General features: G+C 39.4%; 1 protein-coding gene across 1 annotated transcript in view; it reads right to left on the bottom strand.

Annotated features, from left to right (window-relative positions):
- The window catches only part of BCO1 (beta-carotene oxygenase 1), a 64,807-nt gene that overhangs the window by 9,193 nt on the left and 39,969 nt on the right, over positions 1 to 15,645 (bottom strand). Inside the window, exons 4-8 of the mRNA XM_044659583.1 lie at positions 12,562 to 12,709; positions 11,090 to 11,237; positions 9,829 to 10,049; positions 7,937 to 8,194; positions 1,923 to 2,028 (exon numbers count right to left, since the gene is read on the bottom strand). Of these exons, the coding sequence (XP_044515518.1) occupies positions 1,923 to 2,028; positions 7,937 to 8,194; positions 9,829 to 10,049; positions 11,090 to 11,237; positions 12,562 to 12,709 (881 nt within the window). The remainder of the gene's footprint in view (positions 1 to 1,922; positions 2,029 to 7,936; positions 8,195 to 9,828; positions 10,050 to 11,089; positions 11,238 to 12,561; positions 12,710 to 15,645) is intronic.

Raw genomic sequence — 15,645 nt, forward strand, 5'->3', positions numbered from 1 at the left:
CCTTATTTCCTCCTTCCTTCCTTCCTTCCTTCCTTCCTTCCTTCCTTCCTTCCTTCCTTCCTTCCTTCCTTCCTTCCTTCCTTTCTTTCTTCTTCCCTCCCTTCTCTCCTATCCCTTCTTTCCCTTACTCCTCTCTCTCTCTTAAACTCTTACTTTCTGTCTTAGAATCAATACTAAGCACTGGTTCCAAGGCAAAAGGCCTAGGCAACCGGATTTAAGTGACTTGCCCAGGTCACATAGCTAGGAAGTATCTGTGGCCCCATTTGAACCCAGGACCTTCTTTCTGCAGGCCTGTCTCTCTAGTCATGGAGCCACCTAGCTTCCCTGCTCCCTTCTTTATTTAACTTGCCCTGATCCCTTCAGCTTGAAGTATTTTGATCTTTCTATAATTTTCCTAGGTATTTTACCTGATCTCTCCTTTGCTACCATCATGCCCTACCTTAAATCATACTTCTCTGTGTATAGTAAAATGTAAGTAATGAAGACAGGGACTGCTAATTTTTGTCTTTGTCTCTCTCACTGCCTAGTTCTGAGCTTTACACATAACAAGTACTTCATAAATATCAAATAGAATTGAAGATCATGTCAGCAATGAATTCACACCCAGCTCATCCCTAAAAGCTCAATTAAAGCTTCCTTTTGCAAGGAACCATATGACACCTGGGAAAATAAGGTCTCTGATTACTAGTGGTTTTAAAAATTTTTTATTTTGAGAAGTGTTTAGGGACTGATTCAAAGAGCTATCCTAACCTCCCAACTTAAGTGCCCTTCAAACTTTATTTAGATAAACTCTTCATTAGCCATGGAGTTTTCATCCTCTACAGCATTTCTAATTATAGGCAGCCTTTTTCTCCAGGACAGTTCTGGGACATTATTAATTGGTGTATTCTTAAGGAGTACAAATTAACTTTAATATTTGTCGAAGCAAAGAATAATTATGAAGGGAAATCTGTGACCCCAAATCCATTGTGTATTCCATAGTCAAATACACTAGCGATAATTTTGGGGTAGTTTGTTCAGGTCATTGCTATCTTTTTAATAGCTCAGATAATTGAGGGTTAATTATTTCATTAGCTCTTTTCTCCCCTGTATGCACAGGAAGAAATTGGGATGAGAGCAACCAACCCACATCTTCCTCCTTCTCCTTGTCCATTTCTATACCTTTGTACAAGGCTATGCTTTATTTGGCAGGAGTTTTGCATATAAAGCACATAGTAGAAGTAGAATTGCTAAATTAAAGAAGGCAAATCTGGCTCTCTGAAGTGCCAGGAAAGTCCAGCCTTGTCTTATTGGAACTGTTGAGTAGCAGAACAAAAACAACAATAACTTCCATTTTATGTTGTTTAAAAATTTATAATATTTTGTTCATAACAATTCTTTGAGGGGAATAGATCAAGTTATTACTAACCCCCATTTATAGATGAGGAAACAGGTTGAGAGGAATGGAAGTGACTTATTCAAGAAACCAGGAATAGTAAAGCAAGTGTCTGCAGCAGGATATGAGCCCCAACCTCCACTGTAAGGTCTAGTTTTCCTTCTTTTGAAGTTTATCTATTGGAGTGCTTCCTTTTTGTCCTCATCTGGTAGAGGCAGTATGGTACAGTGGCAAGGGCATTCAATTTGGAGTTCAAAGATTTGTGTACAAATTCTAGCTCTTCCACTTATTACCTGTATGACCCTGTGCAAGTCATTTCCCCTCTGAACCTCAGTTTCCTCAATCCTAAAATGAGAGGTGTAGATTAGATGAACTCCAATTGCTGTGAAACACATATTTCAAACCATACATCCCCTTCAAGGGAGTGTGGACCAACTGGATGATGCCACTGTGCTGACGTAGGAAGTGGGTTCAAAATGAGAATGCTTCATGAGACTTTATAAAACTCTATCCCCCTTGCTAAATGTCAATGGAGAAAATCCATTACCTTCATATAGCTCTTCTGATTGGCAGTATACGTGGTCATCTTTTTCCTTCAGAGCAGTTGCTGTTGTTGATTCAAGTTTGACTAAATTCTCACCCATTTCTGCATCCTAAAAGAATTGAATATTTAAAGCTATTTTTCCATTAGAATGTTTCTTATAGATGAAATTTACATGCATAGGAATCATTTTTCCTTAAACACAAACAAGTGGTCCAGCTAAATTCTAGCAGTTGCATCTGGAATGATAGAAATTCTATCACTAGGTCATTTAATCCAGCTCTTTTGTTTTACATGATGGGGACAATAAAGTTCAAAGAAGATAAGAAAACTCTCCAGAGCTGGTTAGCGACAGATTTCTTGGTGACTCTTCCTTCCATTATACCAGGTAATGACCCATTTACATTGCAATAAGAATAACAAAAATAATAGCGATAACTCTACTTCATATATACTCTATGCTTATAAAACATCTTTCTCACAACAGTCCTGGGAAGTAGTGGTGGCAAATAATATCATCCCCATTTTATAAATGAGAAAAGGGAGACTCAAGGAAGTTCAGTGACTTGCCCATGGTCATGTACCTCGTAGGGGTCAGATCCCAAGTTCAAACCCAGCTTTTCTGACTCTGTCAGTCAGTCAACAAGTATTTATTAAGTGCCTACTATATATAAAGCACTTACCTAAGTGCTGGAGATACAAAGAAAGGCCAAAATATAGTCCTTGCCTGCATGGAGCTCAAAACCATTATGTCCATACAAGATCTATACAATGTAAGTGGGAAGTCACCTTATGGGGAAGGCACTAGCAGTGGAGTAGAGAGTAGGAGTGGGGTTTCTGGCCCTTTCCATGACCCCGTGCTCCCTTTGTGTTACCAAATACTTCCACTCCTAGTAATAAATGCCAGCATTTTAGGAATTTATCATTAAATCATTTGAAATTTCATCACATTTTGAAAGCAGAATGGTATACTGGAAAATTCTCAATTGAGAGAGAAAAAACCTGGGCTCTCACTTTGGAACATTAGATAAGGAACTCTGTCTATGTAAGCCTCAACTTCTCATTTGTTAAATGGAGATAATAGCTTGTGTCCTGCCTCCCTGAAGGAGTATGGTAAAATCAAATGAAGTAATATCTATTTTAAAGTCATTGAGCCAATAAACATTTATTAAGTACCTCTCACATATCAGACACTCAGTTAAGCTCTGGGGATACAAAGAAAGGCAAAAAATAGTATTTAAGGAACTCACAGTGTAATGAGGAGATAAGGTACAAACAACTATGTACAAAAGTGTTTTATAAATAGTAGAATGCTATGCCTGGTGTTCTTATTCTCCTGTAAACAAATTACTGGCCTAATTCTTTTATTTTTCTCTGTACTTATGTCTCTTCCTAATGGCTAAGTACTTAGAGAATCTTTCAGTCCACTAACAGAAAGGATGCTAGAACAAACAGGGCAAAGCCAACATTAGCAAAGGGGGCAAAGCAAGTACATTGTATAAGTGCCCTCTGTAGGTTCATTTTGGGTGCTCACAACTTTGCAGCAGCTGCTGGCTGCTAGAGTAAGTGATCTTGCTACCTTTCAGGAATCATGGTTTACCAAGCAAGAGTTGATGAGGGTTTGTTAAGCAAGGGAAAGGGACTATACCAGTAGAACTGACAATCTGAAGTTGACAGGGCAAGTGACTCTGCCATTCGAATTAAGTGATCGTTAAGGTCCTATTGCTAACATTCTGTGTGTGTGTGTCTATATTATCTTTGAATTTGTCATCTACTAGCCAATATCCCAATTGCTTCCTTCCCTTCTTAGCTAAAATTCTTGAAAAAGTTGTCTACAAATTTTGTGATATACAGTATGTATGTCTAGGAAGAGAGAAGGGGATGAGATAGAGGAAGATCTATTTCAAAGGGCAATTTAGGAAATGTAAAAACAAATGATCAATAAAAATATTTTTTAAAAATTTATATTGGCTAAACTTCTAGACTAAATGTTTTTCAAAGAATAAACTCTCTACATTCAATGCCTCCATTTCTTTTCCTCTCATTCTCTTGTAATTCCTCTACAATCTGCCTGCCATCCACATAATAAAATAAAACTGCTGGCTCCAGAGTTATCCCTATCTTTTAACTACCAGATCTAATGGCCTTGACTCAAACCTTCATCTTTCTTCTCTAGAGCATCTGACACTACTGGCCATCTTCTAGACACTCTCTCTTCTCTAGTTTTCATAACTGCTCTCTCCAGGTTTCACTTCTACCTATCTGACCACTTCTTTTTATTCTCTTTGGCTAGATCATCTTCTATATCCCCTCTAACTGTGAGTCTACCCCCAAAAGCTGGGGCCCTCTTTTCTTTTCTCCCTATTTTCTCTCAATTGGTGATCTCATCAGCTCCCAAGGGTCAATTATCATCTCTGTATAGGAGGTGATTCCCAGATAAGTCTACCCAAACTCAGTCTTACTCTCAAGCCCCAGTAACACATCACCCACTGCCTGCAGGACATTTCAAAATGGTCAAAGGAAACTTATTATTTTCCCCCTAAAACCAGCCTTCTTTCAAACTTCCTCATTGTCAAGGGCTCTACCTTTCTCTTAGTCAAATAGATTCACAGCCTTAGTATCATTTTCAACTTCTCACTCCCACTTACCTACATATATAACCAGCAGCCAAATCTTGTTATTTTTGTCTTCACAATATTTTTTGCACATGTCCCCTTCTCTCCACTTGCACAGCCACCATCCTAGTTCAAGCTCTTAATTACTTCTCACCTGAATGATTTCAATAGATGCCTAATTACAGGTATTGCCCTGCTTCAATTCACTCCCCATTTCAAACCATTCTCTATCCATATGCCAAAATGTTTTTTTCCTAAAACACAGATATGATCATGTCAGCTCTTTCCCTGTTCCCCCAATAAACTCTGGTGACTGTTACCCCTAGGGTCAAATATAAACTCCTTTCTTTAAACTAAGAAAAATTCAAAGCACTTTACAATCTGGCCCTTTCTTCCTTCTCAGTCTTCTTAGGCTTTACTTCCTTAAATGCACTCTACAGTTAGGCCATGATGGTTGACTTTCTGTTCACTGTATACAATGCTCATTTTCCCATCTCCATGCCTTTACACTGGTTGTCCCCCATTTTGGGACATTCTCTTTTTTCATTCCTTCCTCTTATAATTCCTGGCTTCCTTCAAGATTCAGGTGTAGTATTACCTTCAAGGGCATTTGTATCTCCTTTGTATGTATGTTGCATATATGGATAAAAGTACATCTTGTCTCTCCCATTAAAATGTAAATTCCTTGGGAATAGGGACTATTTTCACATTTTTTGGTATTTCCAACTCAACACAGAGGCTGACACATAATAATGCTTTAATAAACTTATTGATTAATCCACTATATTCATGTCCTTTGTTCTTGGTGCACTTTAAAAAAAAATAAACCCTATCTGCCCTCTTAGAATCAATACTATGTGTTGGTTCCAAGGCAGTAGAGTGGTAAGGGCTAGGCAATGGGGGTTAAGTGACTTGCCCAGGGTCACACAGCTAGGAAGTGTCTGAGACCACATTTGAACCCAGGACCTCCCAACTCCAGGCATGGTTCTTGATCTACTATACTTCCTAGCTGCCTCCACTTGATGTACTTTTAACCTAATTTCTAAAGCCCAAGTCTGACCACATTATTTCCATTCTCAAGAAGCTCCAGTGGCTCCCCATTGCCTTTAGGTTAAAATACAAACTCCTCTGTTGGGCATTTAAAACTTTCATAATCTGGATACAACTTCTCTTTTCAGGCTGATTATACATCACTTCCTTTGATGCATTATGTATGTTCCATCCAAATTGGCCTATATGCTTTTTTCCTGTATCCTCTCTCCTTCTTTCCTGCCTTTGCAGATAGTCCCTCTGCCTTGAATGCTTTCCCTCCTCATCTCTGCCTCCTGGCACCCTTACCCCCTTTTAGGGGTCTTTCCTGATTCCTCCAATTGTTAGTACTATTCTCCAAGTCATCATGTATTTTCATATGTATATTATATATGTATATATATATATATATGTATGTATGTTTCTGTATATAGTTGTATCTGCAAATATGCTGAATTTCCCTTGTGTAATTCAAGCTCCTTGAGAGCAGGGACTGTCTCACTTTTATAATTGTATACAGTAGTAGCATATCTGGTACCTAGTAAGAACTTAAATGCTTGTTGATTGTCCAGTTTAAGCTATACAACACCTCACACAAGAACCACTGTTGATCCTGGGCTTTCAGAAGTCCTGTCATATCCATTGAAGAGTATGAGAAAATACCAACTCATGATATCCCCATCGCACTCTTCCTTACCCCAATCCCTCCACTCATTATCATCTTGAAAAACTCCTTACCCTCTCCTAAAATCTCCCAGATTCTGGTAGAAACAAGAAATGAGTTCCTTAGAGATCTATAAATTGAATAATTATGTGTGAGTCCTGTATTTATGGTTCAATTCATTTAAACAAAAATTTGTTACTGGGTGTCCTCTGTGGGTTTCAAAGTAGGCTTGATAGTCACAGGTCTCCAGCTGCATTTTCCAAACTTGATTTTCAAGGTGTAGGTCTACATAGTTATATTGGAGCCACAGCTTAAAACCAGTCAGGCAACTTATGGGATAAAATGGGACTTTTCTATATAAGCAGTAATAAAAACAACTTGGGCTCTTTCTGATGGTAATCGGTGGTAAGTGGCTTGGTCAAGCCCTAACAAATAAATAAATAAATAAACCTCATATATTTTTCTTAGAATGGCAACAGAAGGACATAGGTTCTAGATCTTTATGTAGAACTCATTTGAAACAATGGGTGTGATTTCCTTGATGTTTTAAACAGGACTACTTGAAAGTGTATATAATTTTACATTTTAAAAAAGTCATCAAACAAACAAGTCACTTTCTTATTTTTGAGTTCAAGTGGTCCCCTTCTTGTAATTCTCCCTCAAGGTGGATGGGAGGATTCCTTAGCAGTTGCTAGGATCTTGGCCTAGTTATAACCCCACTTCACAATGAGCCCTTCAGCAGGAGTGTAGACAAGCCAGTTCTGTGGAGTGTCAGTACATGTCTGCCCCTGCCCTGCCTCTCCCCTTCTCTGCCTCGGCCTGGCTCTACTCTGTCCTAGACACCTCCATGCATCCCCATGTAAACATGTTCAAAAGTCTCCAGGGCATCTGTCCTTCTATACCTTTCTTCTGACCTCAGTTGTTCTGCACACTCAGGAAATCTAGGACAATGAGAAATATGTATATGTGTTTTGTTGCCCAGTTTTTTTCCTGAGAAATATTCTACTGTGGAAAATTTCCCTTCCCTAAAGTTGTTATTTTCAGATCCAGACCCCAAATGGGCAAGTTCTCCTTTCTCTCTCTGATCTTTACCTCCTCAGTTTCCTGATCTATAAAATGGTTAGACCTGATGGCTTGTGGAGTTTTTTTCATTCTTAAATCCTATGACCCTATAAAGTATTTTTGAGAGATGATGACAGATATGCTTATCATCATTCAAGATGTCACTAGATAGAATTGAGCCACGTGAACTTTGTTTGGCAAAGTAAGGCCAAATGCATGATCTAGGCATTCTATTTTAAGTTGCAGATTGAGCTCTTCTTTAACAGAAAAAAAAATTGAGAAGACACATATCAGAAAACAAACATCATTCCATAATGATCAAGGCAACTCTCTTTTCAGGATTTTTTCCTCTTGAAACTAGAAATAACATTCTGGTGTGTTCATGGACATCATGGACAAAGAATTCATATGCTGGTATCAGGCTAGATTGGGTCTTGAGCAGTAATCTAGCTCTGGATCCATATTTGAAACCTTTATAACTTGGTAGGACCTCTCAGGACTTTTCCTCTGTTGGCATTGCCTTTAAGAACCCAAGATCACCTTCATATCACAATGGGGCACAGAAAGAGAACATTTTTGGAAGTAGGAATTTACTTACTTTTAAAAATCTAGTTCACTAATTTTTTGTTTTTGTTTTTTAATCATACTACCTTATCCACTTGAAGAGGAATGACAAATCTCTTGAGGGATGGTATGGAAGCAAGTTTAGAGTTCTGCTCAAAGTATTGATTCAAGTTTGCCAAGTAGAAGAGCTGATAAAGACTGTGGTCCTTGTAGGAAATGACATCAAACACAATATGGCCATCTTCTTCATAGGCATTTACATGATGGAAGACAACCATGGGATCTGCATAAAACTTGGTCAGCAGGGTCCGTTTTGTCCTCCGGTCAATGATGTGAATGTAAGTCTGAAAGAAAATGGACACAAAACATTGGTCAGTGAAAAAATGTGGATTTCTCCATCATCCCATGAATCTAGCTGGCTAGTGATATTTGCCATATTTCTCTGCTGCCATCACCCCCAAACTCTTGTGAAGATGATCTTAAGAGTAGTGTTTGCTCTCCTATTGGACATGCCTACAATGACTCCTTACTCAGAGAAAGACAATGAACAGAGTTTCCATTTCATTAAAGCACTCTTTCTGTGTCCTGACTCTTGGGTCACTGGAGTTACTCCGTACCTTTCTTGTCCCTCTCATCTCCACTTCCCAACCCCATACTTGACATTTCCCACTTAACAAGTGATGTATTATTGTGAGGAAGGAATTCCAACACTTTAAAAAGTCTGCTTTTGGAATTCTTCATTTGTTATTTGGATATGTTTGTGTGCCAGTATTATTGCTCATATATTTCTTTATGTTTTATGTTTTTGTTTTTTGCTAGCTTCCTTGCCTATTTGTCCAGGATTAACCAGAAAGCTTGAGGTGGGAAAAGTAGTGGTTTTGTTTTCTCACAGGCTCGTTCTACACTGTCCTCCAATCCCCTTTTCTCTCTTCTTTTTCCTTCCCACTTTCTTGTTCTTCTTTCCTCATCCTCAAAATTAAGCAATGTACAGAGAAATGTGTATATATGTGGTTGAGGGGAGGATCAGTTTGGGTAAACCCAAATCATGAGGTCATTAGCTATGATGGGAAACAATTTCAATTCCTTTTATCCTCCATGTCATGACCTCATGATTTGGGTTTACCCGTGTAATTTGAGAAACATTTCTCTTCTGTTATACAAATTCATCCTTCCTTATTCCCCTCTGTTGCTCTCTGCTGTACATAGACCCAAAAGCTGAGTAGCTTTTGCCCATTTCTATGGGAATTTGATTCAAGAAACATTTATAATGAATGTTTATTGAAATGAATTGAATTGCAAGGTGCTATCATCAGATAAAATGACATGATCACTGTCCTTAAGGAACTTAGATTCAACTGGATATCTGGAAGATAGAATCATAGAAGACATAGGACACACATTCTAACTTCCCATTCTCTACAAGGGAATAGGTGGATGGGGAAGTGCCTCTTCTCATCAGGGACACTACTTGGTATAGCTGTGAATGGATGCATCCATATTTTACTTGATTTGCTTCTGTTCTCTGCTTCAGGCATATCCTGTCATCCCCTTGGGCTGCCAGACCAGAGGCCTGAGTAGAAAGGGCAAATAGGTAAACTAGAATGTGATGAGAAAGCTGAAGTGGCAAAAGGGGCAGAAGGAAGGAAGAAAAGCATATTTATTAAGTACCTACTCTTTGCCAGGTACTTTACAAATATGATCACATTGGATTCTCACAGCAACCTTGAGAATAGGTACCAATATTATCATCGTCTTGCAGAAGAGGAAACTGAAGTAGACAGAGGTTAAGTGCCCAGGGTCTGCCCAGAAACTCCCAGGAAGTGTCTGAGACTGGATTTGAACTTAAATCTTCCTTATTTCAGTCACAGCACTCTATCCACTGAGCCTGGCTCCACTGCTGGCCTGACTCTTTCTGGAATGTCTGCCAAGATTGCCAATGCCCACTAACAGGTGCCTGTGATCACAGAATATGATGTACCTTGTCTTCTTCATGGAAGGTAATGCAGGAAGCCCAATTTATACCTCGGATATAGGCAGTGGCCATCTTTAGAATATCCAGTTTAAAGGGCTGCTCTAGAAAAATTATGTAGTTTTCAGTAATTCCAAAACTGTGGTAGTAGCTTGGGCTGAGAAGAGAGCGGGATGGAATGGAACAGATGACTTCCAAGTGTTTTAAGTTGTTTTTCTTCTTTTTTTTCTCTAAAGAAAAATTCCCAAAATGTCAGTTCACATTCATAACACATTACATAATTAAAATACATGCATAGAGTCACATGGGACATTAGCCTACCACTGATTCTATCTTAAAGGAAAATAGGTTGAGAGTTCTAATACTTCTGCTACAAATAAAACCACAGAATTTCATTGTGGACTATATGAAGTTCCTTTCCCCTCTGACCCTCAGTTTCTTCCTCTGTAAAATGAGGATGTTAGACTAGGCAATTCCTGAGGTCCCTTCTCAGTCAGAGCCCATGATTTCAATGTGTATAGTATTTTTCAGCTGTAGTCAGGTAAGGTCACAACTCAACCCATTCATTCCCAGGAAGGATCAGGAGACATCCTTGCAAGGAAGCTTCAGACTTGGCATAGATAATGCCTGTGCTTGGCCCCAGCCCATTAGCAATGAAACCAGCAGATATGTGCAAGGGGCCTGATAGGAGATGGGGGAGAACGTAGTTCTTAAGATGGTTCTTGTGACGTGACCATGAAGGGGACTGTGAACTCCTTTATGCTCTCAGAGAGCCATGTCACAACAAATCTAGGAGTTCAGTTTCAGGCAATGGTTGAGACATGTTTAATCATACCCAGGTGCTGATGAAACATAGGGATGGATTTGGGGGACAATTGAGTGAAAGGAAACTTTTGTTCCTTTAGGACTCGGACATTGGTTCCAGAATTGTCCCTGTCATCATGATCCTAGCAGAGGATCATCATAATTTTTAGAGTTGTAGAAGATCTTAGAGACCACCTACTGGAGTCTTCTTATTTTATAATTGAGGATAACAAGGTCTGATATATCAGAGAATCTCAGAGTTACAGGGTTCAAGGAGACCTCTGAGGTCACTAAGTCCAAACCAAAGGGCGGAAGACAACTTCCTATTATTAGAGGAGGAAAATGAAAAACATTCTGACAGAATGTCACATGCCAATAAAACCCCCAGAAAAGAAGCCGAAGGCAGATTTTAAACTCTTGATCTTTGGTAATAGAAGAGAAGAAGATACTCATCAGGAATCCATACCTGGTATTGTGGGAGGTATTTTAAATACCAGATATTTTGTTTTTCCCTTGTCAACTATGGATGTACCCATGTTGAGGACATTCCCTTGAGCATCATAGTGAGGATGAGAAGTTGCCACATTTATGGCTGCATAATCACGGTAATCAACCTGCAAAAATACCATACAACAGGCTGGTTAAAATAGAATGAACAGGTACATACAATCTGGGTCAAATGACATCCTGGGGAATACAAATAAACACATGTAGCAAAGCCCTGATAAAAATGGGATCAGTCCTGTCTCCCCAAGATGAGTTGTATAAAGGCTAGGAGTATTGAGAAACAGGACATTTCTTGTTAACTGACTGTCCTCAATGATCTTACTGGATCAGGAATAGAGGCAGCCACTTCTCTGGTCTCAGTAACTGCCTGGGGATCTGAGGATTATTGTGCTAATCCTGACTCAGCTATGTTGTGTGATTCTAAGCTAGCTCCTTAATTCCTGCTAATTGAGTTTCCTGGAGGTATAAAAATATTCAGGTACTTCTCAGGCTGACAGAGAAGGGAACAAGATTGCAAAGACTTCAGTAAAATTGTTGAATCAGAAACACTGTTGCTATCCCAACAGAAAGGCCCTGGATTGATAAATGACTGAATTAGAATGTGTCAACTCCCTGCCAGTAATAGTTTCTTACCCAGGCCACAGGACCCTTCCAAAGGAAAGACCCCATTGTCTCAGTTAGGATCAAGGATTTAGAGTTGGAATGGACACTTAAGGCCTACTAGTTCAGCCCCCTCATTTTACAGATGAGGAAACTGAGGATTAGAGAGATTCGGTAATTTGTTCTCTGGTCTAGAAATGGCTAAAAACCCTGATATTTTTATATTTGAACCCATATTCCTAACTGCAAGTCTACAGAAGTGGAACAAGGCATTATAATTCCCTTTAGAGAACTCTCCGGGTACCTTGCAGAAGCATCAGAGCTTGGAGTGGATCCTGGAAAAAATGATAAAGCATTTGTCTTTGAGTTAGAGGAACTGTGTGACTACTCTCATATTGGCTAGAAAGTTAGTTGGACTTCCCTTCCACACTCATGCTCATTACTCAGATTCATAGACTATCAGAGCTATAGGAGACCTGGGAGATCATCTCATCCAACCACCTCTGGATAAAGGAAGAATTGAGGCACAAAGAGTACTGTGATTTGACCAAGGTCTTTCAAGGAGTTAGTGGTAGAACCAGAATTTGATCTCAGGTCTATCTCCTGATCCAAGACTTTTCCACTTTAATACAATCCAATAGACTGGACCAATTCTTTCAGGTCGCATGCATCTGGAGAGCAGGCTGCAGAGCTTGGAGCCATACACCTATAGTCCAAGGTTATGGTCAGGCTTTTCAAGCCCAACAAAACTCAGCCATAACAAGTTTCTTATTGAATTAGAGCTTGGAGAGCAAAGGCAAGCATTGCTGCTGATTTGAAATTCACAGCTACCTTCTCCAGGGTCTCCAGAGTTTCTGGATTGATTTTCCTAATATAATTCGTCTCTGTAGTAGCATAGAAGTCCTCCCCACATTTCATGATGTTGATTAGGCAGTTATCGGTGAAGTCCGGAATAGTGTGGGACAAGTAGGAAAAAGCTCTGAGGAGAGAAAGAAGAAATACTTTATCTGCTGTAGCATAGAAAAGAGATTTCAGTCTACTGTAATTGCTGTCCTTAGGAAGAGTAGTCTCCTGGGACATTTTCTTAGCTAGCAGTCTGGTTTGAGGGGTGGGTGTGAGAAAGCACAGTGCCTCGAACAGAGGCATTAAGGAGCATAAGATACTAAGAAGTCATGGAATCCCACTCTCCACTGGTCATGGAAACACAGTGTGGTGCCATGGAGAGTGTATGAGATTTAAAGATTTAGATTTAGAGATGGAAGGAACTTTGGTGACCAGCTGGTCCCATGCTTATCATTTTACTGGTCAGGAAACTGCAGCCTTTGCAACAGAAATGACATGATTAAGGTCACGGAGAAGCAAGCAGTTAAGTCAGGATTTAACCCATACCTTTTGGCTCCAAATCCAGGGTTCTTTCCCTTTATAATATTTGTCAATGGAACTAGATTTGAATTCTAGCTGTGGAAGGGCAAAACCTTTCTCTTCTTGAGATTTAGTTTCCTCCTTTGTAAAAAGAGGGGATTCAACTAGATGAACTCTAAGGTCTTCTCCAGCTTTATGACATATGACAAGTCCTATGTGTGTTTTGGCTCTGAATCCCTCTGGTGGTGGAGATAGTTAACAGAAAAGGTCACAAAACCTTGGGAAGTAGTTTGATATTTTTGAAAGAGTAATGACTCAAAAATCAGAGGACTATGTTTTGGGGCATCTCTTTACCTCTGGGCTGGGTTGCCCTAGATTAGCCAAAGATCGCCTTCCAGCTCTACAATCTACCTACAATTCTATGTCCTTCCATTCAATCCAACAAACATTCATTAAGTGCTTACAGTGTCAGAAACTGTGTTAGACACAAACAAAAACAGCAACAAAGAAAAAAAATCAAACTAACCTGGCCTTCAAGGAGCATATATTCTATTGGGAGGGGGAAGGTGGAGAGAGAGCAGGAGAAGATGTAATTACACACTTGTGAGGAGATACAAGGTAAATTAATGAGAGAAAGAATACTAATTACATTAGGATCAGGAAGCACCTTTGGTAAGAGGTGACCCTAAACTGTTCTTTGAAGGAAACTAGGGGTTCCATAAAATGAAGGTAAGGAGGAAATGCAGACCTGAGGCATTGCATGTGTAAAGGGGCAGTGGGAGGAAGTGGACCAGCTTGCTGGCCATTAATTAGAGTGAAGAGGACATGTAGGTTAATAATATTGAACAGGACTAGAAAGCTGGTGGAGGCCATATTGTGGAGGGCTCTAAATTACAGGTTAAGCAGCTAGTTTATCCTCAAGATATTAAGTAAATAGTCACTGAACACGGTTGAGCAGGGAATTGACATGGTCATATCTTTGTTTTTAGGAATATAAAATTGGCATCTGTATAGACTAAAGACAGGAAAAACTAGAAGGAGAGAGGTTTGGGAATTTATTGCAAGGGTACAGGTGCAAAGTGATGAGCACCTATATTAGGGGGGATGTGTAAATGGGGAGAAGAGGACAAATTCAAGAGATATTGTGGACGATTTATTTATGTAACATTTATATTTATATAACACTTTAAGGTTTGCAAAGCACTTCACAAATATTCTCTCATTGTATCCTCATAACAACCCTGCATGACAGGTGTTATTACTCCCATTTTGCAGATGAAGAAACTGAATCAGATAGTTTAAATGATTTGCCCAAGGTCACACAGCTAGTTAAGTGTCTAAGTTAGAATTTGAACTCAGATTTTCCTTACTTCAAGCCCAGCGTTCTATCCATCATGTCACTTAGCTGCCTCCTAACATATGACAATGGATTAGATGTGGAGAGTGAAATAGTCAAGGATGACTCTAAAGTTTTAAAGTGGAATGGCTAGAAAATTGATGGTACCACATTAACAGAAATAAGGAAATTTGGAGTAGGGATGAGCTGAGGGGAAATAATATATTCTATTTTGGACATGTTGAGTCTAAGATGACTATGAGACATGAGGATGGAGGTGTATAATTGTCCATTGGTAATGTGAGATTAGAATTCAGGAGAGAGATAAGGACTAGATATATCAAACTGGGAATCACCTACATAGAGATGATAAACCATGGGGACAGGTATCACCAAAGGAGAGAGGACAGAGACTGAAGAGAAGAGAGCACAGAATATAACCTTGGGTGATGCCCACCTTTAGTGGGAAGGAGGAAAAAGATAATCCATTAAAAATAACTGAGGATATACCTAGGAAGAGCACTAAAAGAGAGCAGTGATATATAGAAGCCAACAGAGGCAGGTGTCCTGGAGGAGGGAATGATCAGTAGAATCAAAGGCTACAGAGAGGTCAAGTATTGTAAAAATAGAGGGGGGGGGAACTATGTATTTAACAGTTAGGAGTTGTTAGTAATTTTGGAGAGCATAGTTTCAATTGAATGATGGAATGGAAAGCCAGATTACAGTAGATTAAGAAGTAAGGCATGAGTAAATGGAGGCAATGAGTACATATACCTTTCTAGTAGCTGGACTGAGAAAAAGAGAAGAGATAAAAGATGATGGTTTAAAGCAGTGATTCCCAAAGTGGGCGCTACCACCCCCTGGTGGGTGCTGCAGCAATCCAGGTGAGCAGTGATGGCCACAAGTGCATTTATCTTTCCTATTAATTGCTATTAAAATTTTTTAAAAATTAATTTCCAGGGGGCTAAGTAATATTTTTTTTTCTGGAAAGGGGGCAATAGGCCAAAAAAGTTTGGGAACCACTGGTTTAAAGGAATGGGAGGGTCAAGTGAAGGATTTTTTCCTTTTCTTAAAGGATAGAAGATATCTGAGTGTGTTTAAAGGCATAGATGAAGTAGCCCATGGGGAAGAGAGATGGAAGACAAGAGAAAGAAAGGGAATGACCGAAGCTCCTAGAGGAGACTGATATAAGAGTGCTTGGTTTTGGCAAGAAGAAA

The sequence above is a fragment of the Gracilinanus agilis genome, chromosome 2, assembly GCF_016433145.1.
Source record: "Gracilinanus agilis isolate LMUSP501 chromosome 2, AgileGrace, whole genome shotgun sequence".
In the NCBI taxonomy this organism is placed as follows: domain Eukaryota; kingdom Metazoa; phylum Chordata; class Mammalia; order Didelphimorphia; family Didelphidae; genus Gracilinanus; species Gracilinanus agilis.